At 40.5% G+C, this 24,647-nt stretch overlaps 1 protein-coding gene across 2 annotated transcripts in view; it reads right to left on the bottom strand.

The window, feature by feature from the left end:
• myo18b (myosin XVIIIB) overlaps positions 1-24,647 on the bottom strand; it is a 58,172-nt gene that overhangs the window by 19,866 nt on the left and 13,659 nt on the right. For both annotated transcript variants that reach the window (XM_019360756.2, XM_019360757.2), the window contains exons 7-39: positions 24,393-24,560; positions 24,081-24,291; positions 23,321-23,463; positions 23,108-23,208; positions 22,723-22,786; positions 20,882-21,026; positions 20,389-20,559; positions 19,274-19,364; positions 18,309-18,501; positions 15,496-15,576; positions 14,818-14,938; positions 14,570-14,717; positions 13,597-13,780; positions 13,354-13,504; positions 12,748-12,857; positions 12,594-12,659; positions 12,384-12,512; positions 11,871-12,014; positions 9,868-9,957; positions 9,542-9,661; positions 9,358-9,463; positions 8,435-8,559; positions 8,171-8,325; positions 7,531-7,654; positions 6,173-6,373; positions 5,980-6,090; positions 4,182-4,286; positions 2,001-2,162; positions 1,792-1,905; positions 1,143-1,259; positions 967-1,050; positions 608-745; positions 351-536 (exon numbers count right to left, since the gene is read on the bottom strand). In XM_019360756.2, the coding sequence (XP_019216301.1) occupies positions 351-536; positions 608-745; positions 967-1,050; positions 1,143-1,259; positions 1,792-1,905; positions 2,001-2,162; positions 4,182-4,286; positions 5,980-6,090; positions 6,173-6,373; positions 7,531-7,654; positions 8,171-8,325; positions 8,435-8,559; positions 9,358-9,463; positions 9,542-9,661; positions 9,868-9,957; positions 11,871-12,014; positions 12,384-12,512; positions 12,594-12,659; positions 12,748-12,857; positions 13,354-13,504; positions 13,597-13,780; positions 14,570-14,717; positions 14,818-14,938; positions 15,496-15,576; positions 18,309-18,501; positions 19,274-19,364; positions 20,389-20,559; positions 20,882-21,026; positions 22,723-22,786; positions 23,108-23,208; positions 23,321-23,463; positions 24,081-24,291; positions 24,393-24,560 (4,359 nt within the window). The remainder of the gene's footprint in view (positions 1-350; positions 537-607; positions 746-966; positions 1,051-1,142; positions 1,260-1,791; positions 1,906-2,000; positions 2,163-4,181; positions 4,287-5,979; positions 6,091-6,172; positions 6,374-7,530; positions 7,655-8,170; positions 8,326-8,434; positions 8,560-9,357; positions 9,464-9,541; positions 9,662-9,867; positions 9,958-11,870; positions 12,015-12,383; positions 12,513-12,593; positions 12,660-12,747; positions 12,858-13,353; positions 13,505-13,596; positions 13,781-14,569; positions 14,718-14,817; positions 14,939-15,495; positions 15,577-18,308; positions 18,502-19,273; positions 19,365-20,388; positions 20,560-20,881; positions 21,027-22,722; positions 22,787-23,107; positions 23,209-23,320; positions 23,464-24,080; positions 24,292-24,392; positions 24,561-24,647) is intronic.

The raw sequence follows: 24,647 nt of genomic DNA, 5'->3' as shown, positions 1-24,647 counted from the left end.
AGTCAATACAAGAAAAAATTTTATGATAACTGATATGGTAATGTGTTGTAATAACCATTGCTAATAAACAGAAAACTGAATATGTTGTGAACTAATAATATGTTGGCACTCACTAAAGCTTATTGTACATTAATGTGTTTAAATGCAGTGGTCAAACACACGTACATGTATCTCATGTAGATATACATGGTGAGTGTTAAAACTGAAATGAATAATTTCATTAAAGTGAAAAAGAGTCTCACTAAAGTCAGCTTCGACTTTACATAATACTGGAGCGATTATTATTTTAATGCTTGGCAACAGTAAAATAACCATGGCTCATGGTATCGGTTATTACAAGGTGTGGTTACCAGCTCCATGCGTCTGCGGCTGCTCTCCTGCTCTGCCTGGCTCAGCTCCTCCATCTCCAGTCTCATGTCCTGCACACGCTGCTGGTAGTAACGGGCATTCTCTCTCTCCCGAGCCTCAGCCTGTGCGCTCTGCTCCAGCTCCTCTCCCAGACGAACCACGCTGTCCCTCAACCGCAGCACCAGCACCTGCGGGAGACGTAGGTGCTGCAGACATGTTCTGGCATGGTAACAAGTGTAGAGGAATCATTCGAGCTTACCTCAAACCTCTTCACTTGCCCTCTCTGAAACTCTAATTTATTTTCCAGGTCACGTACACGTGCCTCTTGTTTACTGACAATGCTGCGCCCCACAGTGGACGATTCCAGGAACTGCACCCTCGACACACACTGCTGGAGCTGAGTTGCAAGCCAAAAACATTTGGAGGATCAATGTGCAGATATATCAGAGAGCGTGAACGTGCTCCACCTGAAGCTGGCACGTATATTCAGACTTGCAACAAGCATGTTAAATGTTCCATGAATCCATTACAAGCTCATCCCAGCTAATTTCAAAAGCACAATTGGTTCATAAACCCCAGAGTGCTTCTTTTGATTTCTGATTGTCAAAGCAAAGATACCTCTTCTTGGAGAGACTGTTTCTGTTTCTTCACCTCCTCTAGTTCAGCTTGCAGTTCTCTGATCTGGGCAATATCACTGGAGGACTGAAGGGGACAAAGCAAGAGAAAGTCACCTGAAGTGAATGATGATTTAGGTCATCAATAGGATTGGAAGGATTTAAGCTAAAAAGCAGTACCTGCGCAATGAGTGCTTTGTGTTTCTTCATAAGTTCATTTAGGTCTTCCTGATCCTCTTCGAGCCTCTTCAACAGGTCCACCTTCTCCTGCTGCAGCAGAGCTAAGTTTTCATCCACCTGCACTCAGGAAGACAAAAAAATAAGTGGAAGTCTACTCCACACTCTTCATTTTTACTATTTAATCTAAAGAGTGTTTTCTGTACCCAAAATAAGAAGACAGAAAGTGATGAAATCACAAGTGACCAAGATCAAGTTTACTTAGAATTAGTTATGCTTTTATTTAATTTCAAGTGATGTGGAGTTTTAGTGTTACGTAAATGAAGCTAAGACAAGAGGACAAACAGTCTGTGTCTAAAGTTACTCTCTAAGATATTTTCTACATGATGTATGATTAAATATGCAGTATTTACATTCAGGACCATAAGTATGAAGCACATCAGAATACACTCACATCACCATGTTTTATTTTCCAGTTGCCGCAAACACACACACACAGTGTGCAAAGCAAGTGAGATCACTAGAGTTGTACATTGTTGTTTCAGACCTTAACAAGTCAGTAGACACAACAAAGAGTGCGTTCACTCCTTTTCAGCCTTTACCTTGCATGGGTCACATGTCTGCAGATGCACCAATAAAATAAAACTCTCACCACACTCTTCTGCTTGCAGATGTTTTCTAGCTCAGCTTGATTGTTGTCCAGCTCCTGGGAGAGAGTCGCCTGAATGCTCTCAGCCTCAAGTCGCCTTGCTTCGCTCTCCTCAAGCTAAATGGAGACATGGAAAGTGTTTCTCCAGCAGAGCAGCAGGTGACACTAGAGCAGGTTTGTCAAGGTAAAGGTGAATGTAAAAGTGGGCGTACCTGAAAGTGCAGATGCTCTATCTGGTCTTTACTGCCGTTGGGTAGGTTCTGCCCTGAGCTTTCCATAGTAGCAAGAAGAAGCTGGGCATCAGCCAGGAGGGCGTGAGTTCTCTTCAGATCTCTCCTTAGCTTCTTCTCTACATCAAAGTCTCTGTGTCCCACCTGTAAGGCGTGACACCTTAGAATAAAGCTCTTCTAAATGAATAACTGAATTAGTAAAAATAACTCTATCCTATCTTTGATAAGTTCCAGGCACACATTCATCGACATCACAGCACATCACAGTGAAGTCAAAGTTAGAAATGATATTCAGATTATTGAAATAGGGTGATTTTTACTAGTTTTTCACACTCAGAAGTAGTTTTCATTGGGCATCATTCATATTCTATGTGTGTTTTTGTGCTTCTCTTTCAGTCAGGGTCACTGTGAGTTGATTCTTCGGTTTCCTTTGTTTTAATTCAGATCTGCTTAATGTCTTAATACTGCTATGCTGGTGATGCACTGTTTACTTTTCTTTTAAACCTAACAACCTTAAAGTATCAAGTACAACTATAATTCTAAGAATGTTGGGACACTGTAAAATATAAATATTGCAATGCAATGTCTTGATGCAAGCTCAATCATCCAGGTAAGGAAAACCCCAAAAAATGATTCTGTTCATCTCGACATTATGTTTTCAGTGGGACAAATGTTTAGTCAGTTTACAAACATGTTAAAAGGTACATTTTCTCAAACTGAGATAAATTTAAGAAAAATTTAAGAAAAATATGAACTCCTTTTAAAGTTGATGGCAGCAACGCGTCTCAAAAAAGTTCGGAAAGAAGGGTGTAAATGGATGTGGTACTAAAGCAAAATAGCTGGAGGATGATTTTGCAACTAATCGGGCTGACTGGCAGCAGCTGGGTAACACGACTGGGTATAAAAAGAGCATCTTAGTGAGGTAGAGTTACTCAGAAGTAAACGTGGGAAGAGGTTCACCAGTCTGGAAAAAAAAGTGCACATACAAACTGTGGAACAGTTTCAGAATAATGATCCTAAACATAATATCGCAAAGACGATCTCATCATCTACAGTGCATAATGTCATCAAAAGACTCAGAGTCTCTGAGCACAAGGGACAAGGCTGAAAGTCAGTATGAAATGCATCAAATCTTCCTGCAGCACATGTTCACCTATGGCTTCTTCTCTGCATTTGGACAGCACAGTGAGCTGTGTTCACAGACAGTGATTTCTCCAAGTCTTCCTGAGCCATACATTATTTTCTATCACAGAATTGCAGAAGTGCATGGCTCAGGCCTCGGTTCCATCTACCATTAACAATGAGTTGGGTAACCTAAGAGGCCAGCATCTTTTTTCTTTTTTCTCATGGTTTGTGCATGCGCATCATGAATAAACCACTTTGGCCAAAATGTGTGATGTAGAGAAGATGGAGTGTAAAAAAGGTGTAACTCATTTAGTACATTAGCAAGGAAAACTGTAACCATGATAATCTCAATTTGTCTGCTCTAATAAAACAGGCAACTGGACCAGATGCAGGCTCAGCAGCACTTTCAGATTCACACATTCTATGAGACACTCATTCCCACATTCAGAGACTAATTCTCCTGTAGATATTAACAGTAAGCCATGTTGCACACTGCTCAAGTCTTTCAATTCAGCTAATTAGTTTTTTATGAATGTTTTTAATATACTTTAAAAAAATATCAAGATTTAGGCCTGTGTTTCTGAGGTCATGAACAATTGTTTAGTTTAGTTTTTTCAGAGATATATGGTCCTCACACGACAGCCAGTGCAAACATATGACCTTTAAAATACAATGCTGGACATTAAACAGAATACAAAGTATTTCAAATAAGCTCAACCTTAAACATATGCAGCAGTAATATTAATCATTTCACACTGATGGGTAACATTATTATTTTTACTTTTGATCTCTGCAAAATTTTCCAGTAATAGAGTTGTATGTGTACATGTAGTCGTTATCATGATGTCTGTAAATATTTTTTTTGTAATGTATTAGATATTTGTTTAACTATAGTAGTAATAATATTTTACAATTCTTCAGCCAGGAAGGAATGCAGAAAGGTGAAGATGTCAATGTAGAGTGCAGTGTATGTATGTGTGTGTGTGTGTGTGTGTGTGTGTGTGTGTGTGTGTGTGTGTGTGTGTTTGTGTGTTTTACCTGGTCACACAGAGTTGCAATGAGTCCTTCCAAGTCGTGCTTCTCATGAATCACCATCTGTTTCTCCTCATACTCCTGCTCCAGTTGCATTTCCAACTGCCTCAGCTACACATACAGATACAGACACACGATGAATTTGTAAGTGTCAGGCGGTTCTGATTCAGTCTGTGATATTCATGGGGAGCTTGTTGAGATTAAGTAGCATGCCTGCTTTTTGTAGATGATGTAGCTTTGTTGGCTTCATCAGCGCACGACCTTGGGCATACAATGGTGCAGTTTACAGCCAAGTGTGATGTTTTGTGACTTTAGTATATCTTACAATTTCCAGGAGAAACTACTGATCCTGTAATAAAGGGTAACTATGTTAAATATTTAGCCACTAAGAGCTTTGCTTACTCGCTTTTACAGCTAATGCTGCTGGAAGAGGGCTTACAAAAATTTCAGTAGCTTCTTCTGCCCTGTCTATAAGAGCTGAGTTTAGGTTTGTGTGGAAGAAGTTTTTATCATCTCTCCCAAAAGTCCTAATATGATGCTGAGGATAAGGCTTTTCTTACCAGGAATGATGATGTCAGCGCCTAAAGCAGAATTACTGCTCTGTAATATTTATGTGATAATCTTTCCCATGTGACTTGACTAATACTATACCGGCTGCCACAGAAACTAAATTATTGGCAGGATGTTGTCTTGATGGCTTTGTTGAGGATACCTGTAAAAATATTGTTTTTGTGAACAGAATCGAACCACCAACCTTCTGATAAATAGATGACCTGCTCTATCTCCTGAGCTACAGCCAATGCTGCGGCTTTTATACAAGTGAGGCTATAGAGTTAAGTGTTGGCAAAAATGAGCTTTCTTTTTCAATTTGATATATTTTTGATATATTTTCATTACAAGTAAGAATCACTGCTATACTTGAAATGTCCTATTATCTGCCTCACACTTTCATTACAGTTTTTTTATTTATTAAATGCATTTTATTAATGTTAAACTGTTTTATGCATTTTGACTGGTGGCATGATTTGCACATACAGTAGCCCCGGCAAAAAATTAAGGTTTCTGCTACTTTGGACATTTACATCCACGTTTTACAGCCACTTTATTAGATATACCTGATTATTTTCTTGTTAACACAAATATTTAATCAGCAAGTGATATGGCAGTACCTTTGTACACTAAGGATGTAGACAAAGTCAGTACAACCTGCTGAACTTCAAACTGGACGTCAGAGTGGGGCAGAAAGGTGACTTAAAGTTGCCACACTTCTTGGTGTCAGATGGGCTGTTCTGAGTACTCCATAAAATGCTCATCTGATGGGATTTTCCCACACAAACATCTTTAGGGTTTACAGAGAATTGGCTAAAAAAAAATATCCCGTGAGCAGCAGTTCTCTATATGAAAATGTCTTTATGATGTCAGAAATCAGAGGAGAATGGTCAGACATTCTAACTACTTCACTTTGCACAGCATCATCAGTAATGAGGGAATGCCACAGTCCCACGTTAGTGAGGAGGGAAAACCACTGGTGTCTGCAGTGCATTATAACTGCTGTTGTACAACTCACTGAAAGAGCCTGTTTCTGTGGAAAACGTTCATTTTAAAGAATCTCTCATTTTAAGATCTGCTGGCAAAACTTCAACAAACTGTCTTGTATGTGATGAGCTTTATCCAACCTTAAAGTCATTTGGTTTTGTTCTTATTAAAAAATAAAACAAATTAAAAAATACGTGTTTTTTAAGCATGTATGTTAAAATGATTGGTTGTGGAACAGTCAGTTTGTAAGTGTATTTGTTAAACCCACTCGTCTCTGAGAGGACTTGTGGACATCCTCTAACTCCTCGTCTTTATCTTCCAACTCCTTTTGATGGATCTGCTTCATCCTTTCCATCTCTATCTCAAACCGCATGTGGATCTATTGGACACGGACAAAGACAACGGTGAGGGAAGAAGCAGCAGGGACAGCAATATATTTCATTCTGTGTGTGCTGTATCACCTGTTGCTGCTGCTGTATTTTGGCAGTGAGCTTGGTGATTTCCTCTGCTTTCTCATTGACCTGGCTCTCCAGGAGGCGAAGCTGCTTCTTGAGGGCAGGCAGTGACTCTGAGGCAAGGTCAACAGGTAGGCTGAGGTCACGGATCTGAGCACACAGGTCCTCCTTCTGCTTCTGCAGACGGCTAACCTCTGCCTGGCTTTCCTGCACACATCCACACATCACTGGAGTTTCTGACTTTAAGTCATTTCATTCTCATGCTCCTTTACAGGTCCATTGGTCAGTGCAGCATCTTGGAAGTTGGCACAGGTTAGTCAGCATGAGCTAGCTCAAGGAGGTTTGGCAGGTTTTGCAATTTGGGGTATGATCCGGAACACAATATCATGTAGGAACACAGGAACACAAACACGAAAAAAATCAAAATGCTGCTAAACCAACTAAACTAAACTATTTCTAACTTTTGCGACCGATGTAACTTTTCTTTGCCACAGCATAGTGATATCGCCCTGAAAGTGTGAGTCAGATGCTTTATAACTTTATCCTTAATCATTTGTTCTTTACTCTTATTTACATGTTCACAATGAAGACAGACAGATACATGACAAGCTAATTGTTTCCTCAGCAGCAGGTCAGCCTTCATTCTGTACTCATGTAGTGTCCAGGATCAACATTTTGGGTCAGATGTGACGTTAACTCCACACAGTTCCTGTAACATAGTTGTCTCAGAGTCATCAACCTACAGTACGGTCCGTTTGATTTGATTAGAGCAACAGCCTATCATGAATTACATGTGACAGCTGTCATTTCCACATTACATTTGGGGCTCTTTTCCAGGTTAACCTGTTGAATCAGGCTGTTTTTCTGTTGCAAACTTTTGGATACTACTCCATAAAATCACATGTAAATCCATTAAATAATTCTGAAGACTATTTAATATTACATAGAGGCTATAGACGTATGCAACAAAAGTGGCACCACCATCTGATTGTGTATTTTGAAACTTCAGTGTTAAAATGGCTGCTGCCATTATTTTTTAATGTTACTTTGTGTTGTTTGTTAATTCACAAACAACACAGTCCAGAGGTCAGTTTTAGAGGCTATCCAGTCAGGTGAGTTATTCAAAACTTAATCAGATGTTAGAGCTGTATAAAAGGGGGGGAAAGACCAAATCAGGATGATTTTTAATGTTGTTAAGCTTTTTAATATGGGACATTTGAGGAACTGTAGCTTTTGGCATCTGCACAATTACTGAACCCCCAGAAGTAACCACAAACTCATCATTACATGACATTACCGTGAAATAAATCTTTTAATCAGTTCATATAGAAATCTACACACAGTCAACACAGGAGCCAACCCACCTGTAGGCTCCAGCGCAATTTGTATATTTCAGCTCCCAGCGCTGTGTTTTCCTGAAAGGCTTTGTCCTTCTGCTCTCTCTCACACTCAGCTTCCTCCAGAGCCTGAGTCAGCTTGTTATCAAACCTGTATGAACGCATACAAACAGCAGGAGGATTTTGTAGTCAAAAAGCTTTAGAAGGGAAGTGATATTACTACAGTGGTTGAAAATGACATCACTATGATTATACATCATATTTGTAAAGAAGTATATATCGACAATTTTTGACAGTGTATCACTTTTTGACACATCTCCTTTGTATGACGGCAGGAAAAGAGAATATTAAAGAAAAAAGGGAAAAAGATAGAAGTTTTTTCCAACAGAAGAAAATAAAACAATAACAATAATATCAGAAGGTCAGAGGAAAATATTTTCTTGGAAGATATTATTATTATTAGTAGTAGTAGTAAATAAACTCAGACAAATAACTACACACAGGCACTGGAAGGAACCGACATTCAAAAACACATGACACAAGATAAAACTAAGGATTATACCAGAAATGCAGAAAAATACAAAGACACACAACCATACATTGATATGGCAAATCATAATCTTAGCTGATATGAAAGAAAGTTATACAGCATGGGGTTAAAACAAACCTCCTCTGCTTGCGGTCCAGTTCATGCATGCGGCTCTGCAGACTGTCAGTAAGGACCCGGGCATCCTGAAGGTCAGAGGTCAAATGACGACAGTGACGTTTCAGCTCTGTCACACTCCTCCTGGACTGCTCCAGCTGGGCCTGCAATGTCGCCACCTTCACAAAAACAGAGTAACATTACAAATCATAACTTTAGTAATAATAAGTAACTTTACAAACTACTCACCCATCAGTGCTCTGTTCACGTTTCAGCATGCTGTCTCACCTTGGCATCGAGCTCTTGTCGAGTTTGTCTTTCTGTCTCAAGTTTTTCCTCTGTCTGTTTCAGTCGTCTGCAAACAAATTCCATCTCTGTCTGGCAGCACTCGAGCTGCATGACCAGTTCAGTTTCTGCAAGATGTGGAGGAATGGATGGGGTCACTTTATATCTGTGACATTTCTCTACTTCAGTGCTAGACATCAGGTGTGATAAAATAAGATATTTATGAATAATTTGATTAGTTTTGTTTCTTATGGTGTGTTCAAATCAAATGGTAAATGGAATGATACTTACATAACACCTGTTAGTCAATTTGAGCACTCAAAGTACTTTCTACTGTAAGTCTCATCACCCAACACACACACATTCATACAGTGCTTTTACAGTATGTAACGTTCACACACACACACACACACTATCCAGAGTAGACAACTTGCTCTACCACCTGAGCCACAGATGATTACAGAGCATTTTAAAAATATTTGAACTTTTGTGCAAAAATTTCCTTCGCCAAACATTGGGGACAAGCTTTCTGTCTTGGAGAAACGTAGCAGAAGAATCATAGGACTGGGTTTTGAGGTTTTAGGTAATATCCTTACTCTTTGTCTATATTTTGGAGAAAGACAAAAAAATTAGATTTATGGGGAAAAATGTGACTAGATTTTGACCAACAATTTGATAAACGTTCAAATAAATGTGTCTTCTGGAGACAGGGTTTGTTTTGGAGTCATCGCTGATGAGGACTTAAACTTTATAGGTTTAATGCCAGCTATCAGTGGTACTTTGGGAAGAAGCTGTTTTTTATTGGCTTAGGTGTAAATATTTTTGGCTTCAGAAAACACTCCTGACACTCAAAAATCATGTACCTCTGTGTAGGTCCTGGCAAACATGCAGGACGACACTAAATTGGTCCTAGGACTACTCTTTACCTGCCACTGCTCCTCTCTGACTCTCAGTAGCCTGAGCTTTCTGCTTCTCCTCCTCCAGCTGCTTCTCCAGGGTTTCCATGGTCACTTTACACTGATCTAGGCGAGCCTATAGTTAAAGAAGTACCAAGGTAAGTAACAGGACTTGTAAACTGAGTAACATGTAACAGGATTTTTTTTGTCTTACCTGCAGGTCTTTGTTCTCCCTGCTGAGTCGAAGTCTCTCTGCCCTCTCCACATCCAGAGCCTGGCCCACGGCATCACCGCGGAAACGCTCATCACTCAGTTCAGATGTCACAGCTGTAACCTGCACATATATCACAACATGAGTTTGTTTGTGTGCGTGTGCGTGTGTGTGTGTGTGTGTGTGTAGGTGTGTGTGTGTGTGTGCGTGTGTGTAGGTGTGTGTGTGTGTGTGTGTAGGTGTGTGTAGGTGTGTGTGTGTGTGTGTGTGTGTGTAGGTGTGTCCGTGTGTGTGTGTGTGTGTAGGTGTGTCCGTGTGAGAATACAAACCTTGGTTTCCAGGTTGTCTGCAGTCTGCCTCAGCTCATTTCTCTCCTTCTCTGATTTTTCTAGGCGTCGTCTCAGAACTGATATTTCATCCTGACAAAAATGGGAAAGAAGAAGACTCACTGTGACTGAAACATCATTGTGATTATTATCACTGTACACTCAGTCACTGAAATCAAAATCCACCTGTTAGATGCTGGCACTGCTACAGCTCACTGAACTTCCATTATGAACACTACGTAGCCTTGTAATTGTTCGTCTTGTCTCCAATACACAAAAATATAGCTTCAAAAACAATTCAGTCAGCGCTGGTACTTTGTCATTTAAGATGGACTGTTTAATTACTTTCCATGAATTAAAACCACAGGCATGTAAGTTTATGTCAATGATTATAGCAATAGAAGCTTGAGTTTTAAATTGTTATGTCTATTCTAACTAAGAGAGGACACACAGCAATTTTCGCTCAGATCAAAAAGATATAATTATGTTTACTGAGCCTGGAGGCATGGCTAGGCAGTTTTCATATGTAAAATGACCCTGTCTAAAATTTACACATTTATAAGACTGGACTAATCAATCAGCGTACGAGTGTGGCAGTTTCTCATAACCACCACTCGCTTGAGGCTTCATAACAGGACTTTACTAACTAATGACTCCAAAGTGGCAATGTTCATCATTTATATAAAAAAGCACCACCTACTGATCAGTCCTGGAAATTGCTGGGAAAAGTCGATTCACCCACACAGAGCATGACATGACTGGGTACCTTGTGTAATCTTCTCTTAATGTTCTCAAAAACAGTGAACATATTAAACAATGATATTTGTGGTTATGAAAATAATGCATTTTAATTCCCTGCACAAATTTAAGAGAATGTTCTTTCGTGGTTATGTTTAGTCACATAGCAAAAATGCAAAGTGACCCACACCCATTTTCACGCCTTGGCTAGTGCCATTAGGCCGAGGATCAATAGGTGGTCCACAACACTCTTAGGGACACACCCAATAGAGCTTAAAATCTGGGAGCAAATGGTAGAGCAAAAGCTTCTCAGATGAGAGGTGAAACATCTTCAAGAAACCTAAAGAAGTCCAGATGCTTCTCTTTCCAAGCTCCTTAGACTACCCCTGAAGACTGCTTAAAGCTGCAGTGAAGATTAAAGGTGCTCATACCCTTTCACTTTCAAGTTAATTATAATTGCACAAACTCTGTGTTGGTCTCATATACTATATTTCCATGTATGTTTGCACATGTTTCAATACATTAGTCCACTCCTTCCACTTTTTCCTATCAAAATATAAAATAATTAATAGTAAGTCAAGACTTTTGCACAGTACTTTCTATCTGCTCACTTGCCATTTCATTGCATTACATTAAAATAAGAGTAACAAATAAGAAAAAATACAAAAACACAGTAACACAGCTCTAAGCACATCCACAGTGGTGTTAAGGACATCGCCTTGTGAGATTCCCACATAGTTTCCACCTTGTGGTATTCTGCGAACATTTAGTGAAGCACTGATAGTGTATAGGATATTCCATCCAGGACTCTACAATACATGAAGACATTTGTGGCTTTGTGCATTACAGTGTCATCTGAATGTTTGCCAAAAAATGCTTTGCTGCCTTTCAACGAACGCATTATCTAGCCCTCTGCCTTTCCCTGATAAGCATGGGCTAGAGAGTTTAAAGCGGAAACTATTTTTCTTTGCAATGTTAATAAGTTGATATTCTAAGATTTGTAAGCTATTTACCAGATTAAGATGCTTTAACTCTTATGCTTTCCATTTAACTCCTAAAGCTAAAAGATTCATGCTAATACATATATAAGAATACATTTAAGAAACATATTACTAAAATACACATGTATAGGTTTGCCTTAATTTTGAGACATTGAACAAGAAAATCAGTCACTCAGTCTTCATTCTTTTAATCTAAATCTCTGCAAAAAAGCAAATACATTTTTTCACAAAATGTTTGAACACCACCTGATAATTGTGATCATGTACCTCTTTGGCCCTGAGCCTCTCATTGTCCATGTTGACATCAAGGAGAGGACGCAGTCTGCAGAAAAGTTTCCACCATCTCCACTTGGACACGACCCTGAGAGCCCGCAGGTTCCTCTGCAGACAGCTGACCGCCATCTGCTGCACCTGGAGACAGACACGCACACACACAGACACAGACACAGACACAGACACACACACACACAAAATGGGTGAGTTTAACCTACAGCTTAGCTCAGTCTCCTTTTAAAGCGACAGATAAAACCATTAAATGCCATTGCAACAAAATGTAAAAAATAAAAAATAAAAAAGTTTCATCGAGACCTGAACCAACAATTATAGAATGAAAAAGTAATGACACATTCATTTTAAAGTGATATTACCTTAAACTGAAACACTATTATACTAGTACAATAATTTATGCAATAACTAGTGTTGCACTTTGAATGATTACTTGCTAAGGTCAAAGGTCAAGGAGCACAAAGCACCCATAAAAAAACCACAGAAAATAAGTACCTTGAGTTTGCGATATTTCTGACGGGCAAGATGTCCCAAACAGGCAGCCTGTAGGTGGACCAGCCAACCAGTGACCTGCTTCTCCCTCTGCTGCTCCAGATAGCACAACACACCTCGCTTCATAAACACCTAACGCACAACGGGGAAAAAATGTATGAGCCATATCAGCACGAAATTAATTCAGCTGTTCGAGTACAAACATGTTCTTACCCGGCTGGCACCCACGAGGATACTCTTTTTATCCACATCCAATTCAACCAGCAGCTCTTCCACTGCCTGACACACACGCAAACACAAAAAAAGGTGTTTACTCACAGACATGATGCTGAACAAGAGAGGGAGCTGCAGCCATGTGCCATCTGACCTTTCTCTCATCGTGGCTGACAAACACTGAAGCGTAACGTTTCATAACTGAAGGAGCAAGAGCCTGGAAATGACACCTGAAATCCCCCAGAGTCATGTGCTCTGAATAACCTGCAGACAAACATGGCCACAGATTAATTTTTTAATTTGCATCAGGAATATTTGGAAAAAGGGCAGATAGATAGAAGGATGGATGGATGGATGGATGGATGGATGGATGGATGGCTTGGTACCCAAGAGTATCTGTTGTGTGGGGATAATGACATCTCCCCCCTGACGTGATGTCAGGTTTTGTGTTCACCTTGTCAGTCTCTAGTTGTGATAGGAGTTGCTTCTTTCAGATATCGGAATACCAAGCTGCTAGTAGTTTTGCCATTAATGTATATGTTGGGTGTCATAGATTCCATATAATAGTGCAATAGTAATGCAAAAACAAATACATGTGACTTACTCTGAAAGATAATGTATTTTATTGCAGGATATTTGCCTTTTAAACATGTAGGTATAACAAAACAATAACCCTAACCCTACAATTGTCACTAATAACTTTGTACTTAGTTTACACACAGTGTTACAGCTAGAAACATTAATGCATGAGCATGCATACCTATGCGGTATAGCTGCAGAGCTGACAGGATCTGTGTGGAGTGCAGTTGCACCCTGAGGGCTGGGATGTCAAAACTTCCATTGTCAGTCTTTGCACTGACACACTGCAGAAACACCGGCCTGGCTCGACGGATCAGATTGATAAGAGCATCCTGCATGGTGGGAAAAGCAGTAAAGAGGGAAGGAATCCAGTTACACTACAGACATAGATAAGAATATGATAGTGAATGCTCTGGAAACTTACTGCCTGGAGTTTTACTGCAATACACTGGGAGTGTCTGCGTATCGCTGCCATTCCCCCACTGAATGTCTTCCTGATGGTGCCATTCCTCTGCAAAGAGCGCTGGCTGCCACCCTCTAGTCCCCCCAGAGCGCGACACAGAGGGGGCAGAGAAATTCTGGGGGTGAACATGGCTTTCACGACCCCTCTGGGAAGGGCAGAGAGAGAACCTAGCTATCACAGAATGTCAAAAACATGTTTCTGCACTCACTACAAGTGTGTAGCTGGTATGTACTGTGAGTAAATGATAAAAAGCCCTGCCATTCACTTTAAAGGTATGAATCACACTTCTTCATACCTGCTAATTAACAGTTGTTAATTACTTCATCAAAAGTATATGGGCAGTCTGTTCCATGAAGTCAAATAAAAACTTTTTGGGCAAGGAACTCCGAAAGTCGTGGAGCAGTGGTTCATGCTTGCTGAGATGAATATCTGTGCTCATTGCTAGTTTTTAAAATGGTTTCTTAGCAAGACAGTGTCCAGATGGAGAAGTTATTAAAAACATTCCCCTTCTGTACATTTTCTTTCTTCTGTGCTGCCAAAACACCTGAATTTGTTTCCCTAAGGGTTAATAAAGACTTTTCTTATCTTAGTTTAATCTAATTTAAACACAGTACAAGTCTGTGCATATTTTCAGTTTAAACACCAAGATAAAAAGATGACTTCTGACAGAGGAAAGGAAACCGTCCTTTTATATTAGCACTGTTTCTATCATTAAAACCTGTTCCTTTTACAGGGTCATAATAATTTGTTTTAGATGGATATACAGACTTTTGACCCATTAATGACATCTAACACACCCTTTAACTGTTTGAAAGGCTTTCACCACTGTTTTAGTAAAAAGATTTCCCAGGGCCATTTGCCAACTGGAGCCTACTAGAAGATATTCATTTAGACACGGCATCCTTGTGGGGCAGCCCCCAGGCCTCTGACTTACACAGTGGAGTTTTGGAGCAGACAGATGGCGTTCAGAGCAGATGGGTTGTTCTGGATAAGGCTGAACCATCCAGCCAGATCGTATCGGACAGGATCAGACCCCATCAGGTGCTTCACCTCACACTGCATCAGCTGCTCACACTGTCGCACTGCAAGGACAAACAAACAGAAACACAATTAATTCATACTCTTTAAGTTATATGGCGCTCACATTTTCACTAGCAGGGAGTCTCTCTGTGTGTTTTTTACCCATGTCGCTGTAATAGTGGCACACTCTTTCCACGGCCCTGTTTTCACAAGAGGCTGGCGTCACCATCTCCTCATCCAGAACCCATAAAAGACCTCTGGGGTCTTCATCTGCTGCACGGACCTGAAACAAAGTCACACACACACACGTGCTTTTCAAGCATACATTGGGTTAAAGCATGATGATTTTCTATCGGTCACAGTACATGTAATTTCTTGTACAAGATAAATTCTGGCAAACGAGCACTGTTCTTCTGGCTTGTTTTAAGGGGAGTAGTAAGGACAGACTGTAATAATAATGACAGGGAGGAAAAGTTTCGGTGCGCCTCTCAGGCTACATAACAACCTCCAGTTGTCGGTGCTGCTGGTGAAACTATTCCCTCTGTTAATAATCTAACCCAACTCAGACAAGTTTGTCAACTTTTGATAAACTGTTAGTATGGCTGTTGCAGCTGGGAAGCAGATGATTTTAGATAAAACTAGAAGTAGGCAGGCCTCATGCCTTCAAGACAGAAGTTATTTCTGGAATCTTCAAAGCTATTATCATATGACAGAAATTTAAATGAGACAACTTTAAGATTCCTGCGAGTAAAGTTGAAAACATCAGACTTCTGGTAAGATGGCATTGCCGTTATCCTCATGCCCACATTTACGTCTTTTTTATGTCACATTGCTGTGTACCTGTGGAGGTGGCTGGTCAATGGCAGAGACCACCTCGGCCGGGCTGGTCTCTGGACATTCAAACTCCACGTGGACCTTCTCCTGCAGCAGACAAAACATACATAAAGTTTTTCAGGCAAATGTATTTTTCTCACCTATGCACTTTTCTCACTCAGTAATAATCAGTTTAACTCATTTCTGTGTGTCGACAGACATGCCATCACGACTGTGAAGATATCCCAAAGATATTAGCATACTCAGTGAAAACCAGTTAGGGCTTAGGTTCAGGGGGTAAAACTGATACTCTTTTGTTAAAGTTGGTGTTAGTAAGACTGAGCAGAAAGGATCCTGGACACATTCCAGTGTGGCTGACATTTTAAAATTGCTGTGTGTGAATCCCATTCTGGCCACTTGCACATGTGAGAAACATCTTCTCTGGTCTGGAATTCTGTTTTTTAATGTGTGTAATTGTTATACAGATTGTTATTTTATTGATTTTCTTGTGTTTTAAAGCTCCAAAGAGGGATTAGCTATGAAAACTCTCACTCAGACCTTAAGTGCTGTAAGCTGAACCTGAACCAGTGAAAGGCATGGCATTTTTACTGGTACACAAGAGGGGGCAACAAAACAGAGGCAAAAGTTATGGCATCAAGGTCTCAAACACAATAATTGGGTCACAAGAAAAGAGACTAAAACATAAATAAGTAAAAAAAAAGGTGACAGGGTTTGTTAAATTCAGATAATAGTGAGTCTGTTCCAGTTAAGGATGGGAATCGTAGTAGTTCAATTCCTTGGAATCGTTACTTTGCCTGCCTGTCGATCCCGCTTATCGGTTCTTGCACTCTCGCTACAATCAGCTGATTTCAGTTTGTGTGTCGGAGGAGGAAAATAGTGGTGCACTCAGCAGCGTGGATATGGACATTACTTTTGTTTTTTAAATATGGAGCTGTTTGGTCTGTGTAGAATAATAACTTGGTAATCAAAGCCTGTATTTACAGTATTTTATTTGAATATTTTTTTTCGTTTTTGCTAATCTTTCAAAGGAAATGCCCATGTGATTTCTGTCCTCATTTACTGTATTTTTCTTCATTGTTTTAGATGAGTTATTGATTAAACTGAATCTCTTTAAGGTTTTGTCAAAAGAATGATTCATTGAAAAACTTGAAACTTGAAAAACAGTGCATGTGACTCAATGTTCTGATTGGCGTCTCAATGTTAGAGTCAAAACTGTTATCAAAACCAGCAATTTCAACCTCATGACCTCAATAAAGAAGTCAGAGGGATATTATAAGCAATTAGGATCTTCCTGGGATCATGAATGTCTACATAATACTGTATTTATCCTGTATGTACTCATTATTTTACAGCATCAATGAGACTGAGGTGTATATCTTCTTCTTTCAAGTCCTTCCTTTTGGGAAGCACCTTCAGCAGATCATCTGCCTCCATCTCACCCTGTCCCAGCGTCCTCTATCACACCAAACCTCTGTATGTCCTCTTTCACTACATCCATCTTCATCATCCTTTGTCTAATATATCCACTATCTCTCATCGGCATATGCTCCATTCATCTCAGCCTCACCTCTCTGAATCTAAACTCCTGATTTTTAATCCTGTCCATCTCACTCCCTCCCAATGAACTGAACATCTTCAGCTCTGCCACCTCATTTGCAAACCATACATCACAGCAGGTCTCACTACCATCTTGTAAACCTTCCCTTTAGCTCTTTCTGCTATCCTTCTGTCAAAAATTATCCCTGACACCTGCCTTCACCCATTCCATCCTGCTTGGACTCTCTTCTTCACCTTTCTTATGCACTGTTTGTTGCTTTGGATGGTTGATCTCAGATATTTAAACTCATCTGCCTTCAATATCTCTGATTGTTGCACTTTCACCTGTCCGTCTGTCTCCCTCTCATTCACACACATGTATTCTGTCTTCTTTTAACTGACCTTCAGTCCTCTTCTCTCCACAGCATACCTCCACCTCTTCAGGCTCTCTTCCACCTGTGCCTTACTCTTGCTGCAGATGTTAATGTCATCTGCAGACATTATAGTTCACAGAGACCCATCCCCACCTTGAACCCATCTGTCACTTGTATCACGCACCTCACCACTATCTCTCTGTCCTCATACACATCCTGGACCACCCTCACATACTTGTCTGTACCTCCTGACTTCCTCACATTGTCACATTTCCTCTCTTGGTACCCTATCATCTGATTTCTGTAGATCCATCTGACCTCCTCTGTACTTCATCAATGCTCTCAAAGCAAACATCACATCTGTAGTGTTCTTTCTCAACATGAGGCCATACTCATGCTGCTCACTGACCATTACCTCTCTTGTTAACCTAGCTTCAACAAGTCTTGACTATAGCTTCATGGTATGGCTCATCGGCTTTATCCCTCTGCAGTTACTACAACTCTGCACACAAGTCTTGTTCTTGACAATCCGTACTAGTACACTTCTTTTCCACTCCCCAGGCATCTCCTCACCCTTCAAGATTGTGTTAAACAGTCTAGTCAAAAAGTCCACTGCCCTCTCTCCCAGATATCTCTGTACCTGCACAGGTATGTCATTTGGACCAACTTAACCTCTTCACAGCTCCCTACACTTCCTTCTTACTAATCCTCTGCACGTCCCGATTCACTAACTATCCTCCATCAGTCCTCCTGTCTCGTTATATCTACATTCATCAGCACCTAAAAGTACTCCGTCCATCTTCTCAATACTCTTTTCAGGCTTTAGAAACTGAGTTTTTATGTGTAAGTGTGCATTACTCACAGAAGATGATCACTCAGCTTGAAAGATGTAACTGTACACTGAGTTACCTGAGCGTATCTTTCGAGTGTGTGTGTGAACGTATGTGAATGGTAATGCTCCAGCAGCCTCTCTTGTAGGTAGTTGTGGCAGAACTCGGACCAGCTGGCTCCTCTCTCCTCTGCTGAGTGTCGTGGGTTCCTCAGGCCTGGCGTGTCCACCACCATCACAGAGGCTAGCATCAGCTGCTGACTGCTCAGCGCCCTGCCCATGAAACACAGCCCGATTGATTTTTACAGTTATTTATATGTTTGTTATTCATTCATATATCTGATGCATGTATGTACTGTAGAGGGAAGGATGATCATGTGATAAGGCCCCCCTCAGTAGCGTGGTAATTACACAAAACAACAGGCGGCTGCCATAAGTACATGAAGCTGGAAACAGATAACAGCAGTACAGATCAATGCATCAGACTGTCTGCAAACTTGGTACCCACAGATGTAGCTTGAGAAAAAGAAAGTAACATTAGTTCCTCTCATTTATTTCCCCTCATTTTCAACTCCAGGACTTCAAATTTTTTCGAAGCAATCCTTAAAATCTCATACCGAGCCATTAGGCCACCCCTCAATGAAACAAGCAGTCTGTTTTAATTTTCTTTGAAAGCCAGCTGTCTTCTTACTGGCTGCTCTCAAAAATAGAAGGTTTTGAACAGTCGGCATAAGTGGTCCTGAGCCTGAAATCATCATATTAGAGATATCCCTTCTTTGTGACATCATACAGAGCCAAGAGTAGAAAAGTGATCAGAAATTGAGTTTTCAGACTCAGATTGATTGCAGGGATAATTTTGGCCATGTTTAATACAAACATCAATCACTGTAGCAGAAAATATATTAAAGATAATAAGAAAAAGCACGACAAGCCATCTTAAAACAAAGTCTAAAGTCATGAAGCCTTGTTAGGCAGCAGTTATGAAGGCAGACCGAGAGCTTGTGATAAAGCTGTGGATCGTGTGTTTAGTGAGATGCATCCAGACCTGTTGATGAGTGACACGATGGCAGTGAAGAGCTCTTCATAAAGTCCAGCAGCCATTCCATCGAGGCACTGAGCAGCTGTTAGCCTTGGACCTGCGCACAACAAAGTGAATAAGGACACACTTTTTACTTGCGTTGTTTAATGTTCTCCTTTATCCTTAAAGGCTTTATCAGGATAAATCCACTCCTACAGCATGTTGTGCTTTCTCTAAAATGCAACTCAAAGAAAATCTGGAACCTCTAAGAGGTTAAAGCAGGTATCTTTTATCCCTGCTTTTTGGGGCCTCTGATCTTTTTTTAGAAGTTAAGCAGGGCTTTGATAGCACTTTGGCTAAGTCTTGTGAGGCTTCGTGTCAGCTCTCACACTAGAAAGTCAACAAATGCTACGAGTAAAATATATATAGGCACCTGCTGTGACTTCAGCACTCTGCGCCTCCAATATCACACATCAGGTCACCACTTCATTTAATTTTATTTGTCACTGATGACCTTTTGGTGATATTTGTCAGATTTTGAGCAACAAACTGCACCTGTGTTGTTGGGTAGATTATTCACGGACTAATCAGGTCTGCTGATTGTATCTTTTGGCTGAAGGAAAGATGTTTTGGTGGTGGAAAGGCAATGAGGCTTACATGAGTAGCTTTAATTCTGTGAATTCTTTGTAGTGCTGATGTGTTATATTGTACTGACCACCAAAGATAAAGATCCCATTCTATAAACACCAGTTCATATGCCAGATGGTGCCACACATTAGCCGTTGTAATAAGATGCTTGAAGTTGTCACTGGATCAGAAAATGGTAAAGTTCCCTCTAAACAATCAAAACTGTTGGAGAATAGTGAGCTGTGTTTAGTTGGAGTCTGCACTGATGGCCTTTATTTTTCAACATAGCAGTAAGCTGAATAATGAAATATCAAAAATTATAAATGAAAAATTGTAACCAATAAAAATATATTAATGAAGCAATCTCTCTATTCACTTCCATGAGCTTTGTTTTGTTTTTTGTAATGATCAGCAGAGATTGAAAGCACTGATAATGTGCAACTGCATCCTCAAACACTCTCTGAACTTTCCACTGCTGTTTTTCACATGCTGGCTTTAGTGTGCGCGCATCTGACCTTCCTCCGATTCTGCAGCGCCGCTCCTCTCTCTGCTGCCCCCGGTGGCCCTCTGCAGAAGCTGTCGAAGGTGATGTTTGAATACTGCTGTGTGCAGATCATCACCTTCACATCCAAGCACACTGCTTGCCATCTGAGCACTGTCAAAGTTCATAAACTGCCTCCTGCCCACTGCACAACCAAAGGGAAAACTCAAAGAGGATGTGATTATGACAGCATGCACTGAACATTAGTGATGGTGTGGAGGTCGGCTCAGCAATGAGTGAGAAATTTAAAGTAACTGGATCGGTGGTGGAGTGTTAGCTCTAAACTATCAAGCTTTCCAAAAGAGAATCACTCTGTGTCTTGGGGTCAGTGTCTTGTCCAAACCAGGGATCGAACGAGCAACCTTCCCATGGTTCTACCTCCTGAGCTACAGACAGGAGGTGTGTGTGTGTATGAGAGTGTGTGCGTGTAGTAACACTGTGTGACTCACAGTGAATCACTATGTTACCTTTACAGGCCCCAGCAGCTCCCAGATGGTAAATACCAGCCAGAACATGCCATATCGCCTTCTGCTCGCCGGGTGAGAAGCCCAGTGTTTCCATGGCACTCAGCAGCTTTGTGAAAGCAATGGATGCACGCTGTTTCTCCTCCACCTAAGAACAGTAAGAAAGAGAGAGAGGACAGTCTGTCTTTTCTGTTTCTGACAGCCAGACAATTAAATGAGGTGAAGGAACAGCTGAGTCACATCTTTCCATCTTATCTCCAATCACAGTCTAACTCTCTTCCCATGTGGTTTGACCACTGCACTTTCTATGTTTTGACTCATTTTTCCATTTATATTACCTCAGAGCCTCATACTCACACAAGCATGCTGGGCAAAGGGACACCCAGAACTTTGAACTGAAACAGAAGTGTTGGTCAATCTTCTAAATTAGAATTGTTCATTAACTGACTTCTGTCATTGTGCCAAATGCAGCGACCCCATCCTAATACGTTTAGTGAACGCTTGTGTTCCTATTTAGTTTTTCTCAGCTATCACACAAAGTACAGATTTATGATCTACAGAGATACAAAAGGGTTTGTTTTGTTGACTACTTTGGTGTTCCTCAGCAGCATTCTGATATAGTACGAGTATATATGAGCTGCTACATTGTGAGTGGGTGAAACCCCTGGCTTGGGCTATTCAGCAGCACTCATTTCAACTAGAAGGATTATTAATAGAACTACGGTTCTCTCAGGAGAACCATTTCTCGCTCTGTGCAGTCTACGCAAGCACAAGACCCCCCAGAGCCAGTGGGATCCAAGCTGCAAGCTCAGCCTCAGGATATTTGGGGAGAAATAAAATTAAGATTATTTATTATAATTATTGGTTTGATTTACTTTACTTGTTTTCCCATCTAGACAGTGCTGCACTTTATTTATTTGTTTTCTGTAGGAGGGGAAGGGATATTTATGATGTTGCATTTCATGTTGAAGAACTTTGTTTCAGAAACTTAAACATTTTTGAGGAAAATGCTGCATCTGCATCTCTTTGCCTTCTATTAACATTTCCTGTAGGTTTAAATATCTTGGGTAAATTCAGTACTTTCTCTTTCCTTTAATATCCACAGAGCAATTCTACTACAGCTAGCAGTTTATTAAACAGGGAATGGACCAGCACACTAATGGTTCCCAATGCAAAGCAACACTAAGTAGTTCCATACATCAGAACACTTTCTGAACAGTAGCTGTCTCTGAGGCTGTGACCACAGCTGTAGCTGTGCTGTGACTATTCTGATTCTGGCTGTTACACAGTGTACAGAACAGGTGACAGAAAAGCCCAAAAAAAGTGCAAAATATACAATATTTAAATTAGTTACTCGCTCTGCTGTAAACACTCGATGGCATTAATGAAAAACACATGTTCAAAGCAGCATTCATGCAGCAGTGCCATCAGTTGTCATATATTACAGCGGATCCAGAAAAAAACGGTCTAAAGTCTGAAAGTGATTTCCATTTTAGATGAAAAGGGAAAAACACAACTTTCTCCTGACTTCCTTTGTTTCTTCTTCTGATAATCAGCAAATACGCAAGGTCACTGTGAATGCTCCTCTTCCACGGAATATCATAAAAGGTGAAGGTTAGGGCGGAGAACCTTACCCACGTTATTCATTTTCATTGATTTTTCCTAGCCGGATGTTACAAATGAATATTTCCCAGTTGCCACTGAATATAGCATTACACCTGTGTTCATGCAAAACAGAACTGCCCTGTGCTGGACTTCTCCACTTACATTTATGTTGCCTGTTATACCATGATGTGTGATATAGCAGTCAAAAAAAAGAGACCCTTCTGATCCACTTACTGTACCTTGGTGGGATGAACAATACCAAAGGAGTTGAATTCAGAGAGCTGGTGTAGCTGCAGTTCAATCCTAATATAGAATCAGAAATGGGAAAATAGGTTGTTATGTGGCAAATCAGTAGCACTATAAAGGAAGAATCTGCAACATACACCTTCAGCTGCTGCTGCTTCAGCAGGACTACAACTAGAAGATAAGAAGTTATGAGGGCTTAAAAATTTGGGGAAAATTTGGACAAATTAAAAAAGTGACAGATTTGAGTCCAACCCTACAATATATACTTTGAGGGCCAGTAACGTTTCATAATGTGAAGGTAAATTTCCCGTGGCATCATTAAATATTTTAAATATATAGTGCAGTTCTTAAACAAATCTGCCTTTTACTGGAGATTACCTCATCTCTGTGCTGAGTCCTGCCAGCATCTGAGAGAAGACCAGGAAGTTACTTTCTCCCTGAATTTTCTGGCACACTTTCCATTTGTCCAACATCAAGGTCTGAATGATGGAAAGGCAGGACAAAAAGGAGGAAAAGGAACAGAAGTCATGAATCACAATTTACACAGCCATGTTTGACTAACTTACATGGGTTTGTGTCTGCGCTACATGCCTGTAGGTGTCCAGCAGCGGCTTGTCCAGCATGGTTAAAGTCCAATGAGAAAACCATAGCAAATCGAGACGACGCGTCACTGTGCTTAGAGCTCACACAGCCGAAAGACCTCAGGATAGTGAACATAGCCTGAACACGCTCCACTAGTGAACGAAATAGCAATAATCACTGTAGGGAAGTGTGGACAGAAACTGGTGTCCTTTTGAGAGAAAAAGAAACCTGAGGAAAACAAGCTGAAGCAAACATTTCAGCCCGCAAAATGAACCTACAGGCTCGCTAAAAACAGGACACCCTCTATTACATCGAAGGTTTTACCTCTCAGAACAGACTAAAAATAATCCTTCCTCAGCAGATTTTAAAATGATTTAAATAAAATCTGCTATGAACATAAGACATGACATATCACACATAGTTATAGTCATAGTTTATTTAACAAAACACTACGTGCACCTCACAATTTAATAGCTTACATTAGCCGTATTAACTTTAAGTAATCTTTATTGTGTGATACTGTCAGTCTCTCACATCACATTCTGATCCACAAACTCCCTGCAAGGTTATTTTTCATCGTTTTTCTTACATGTTGATAAGTAAAAGCTAACACTGTATATAACGTTGATGAGATTCATTTAAGATTCATAGTTGTAGCGACTCACTCTCAGTCACTGAAATGACAGACTAGTACCAGTTTCAAGTTTTAGTGCTGATCATTAACACTTTAAAAACCTAAACAGTTTTCATTTTTACACTGCACGCTCACCACTCATGTTGTCTCCTGCTGTGCCAGCTTGTTTGATAAGAGCATGTGTGAAGGCCTGACATGCCGTGGTCTTGCCCGTCCCGCTGCGTCCCAATGCACACACACTGTGATCCCTTCTGGTGCCAACCATGGACATGTAGACCCGTTTGACCAGGGCAGCCAGGGCAGGAGGAGCATCCCACACAGACTCCCCTCGCCGTGACTTTGGGGTCTAATAGAGAAAAAAAGAAGATAAACATAAAATGTTGCACATACTTAATAAGCTTTGCAATTTCATAGGGTTACTGATCTGTAAATGTGTGCAAATTTTACCTTGCTGTGGGTCTGTAACGGGGGCCAGAAGTTGACCAGGTTTGGTCCTGCATGTGTCAGTGGAAGATTTGCTTTAGCTCGACTGGTCAGTGTGTGCAGAACTCCACATTCATTCACGCTCTGCAGGTCACTCAGATCCTCACACAGGTCTAGCTCTGGTGGATTACACTGTGGAGGAACAGCATCCCCATTAATTGGTTCAAATGTGAAAGAGTTAGTCTCAGATTTCACACAGATTACACCCTGTGAAAACAG

The sequence above is a fragment of the Oreochromis niloticus genome, linkage group LG7 (genome assembly GCF_001858045.2).
Source record: "Oreochromis niloticus isolate F11D_XX linkage group LG7, O_niloticus_UMD_NMBU, whole genome shotgun sequence".
Taxonomy (NCBI): domain Eukaryota; kingdom Metazoa; phylum Chordata; class Actinopteri; order Cichliformes; family Cichlidae; genus Oreochromis; species Oreochromis niloticus.
This window is presented reverse-complemented; position numbering and strand designations above follow the sequence as displayed.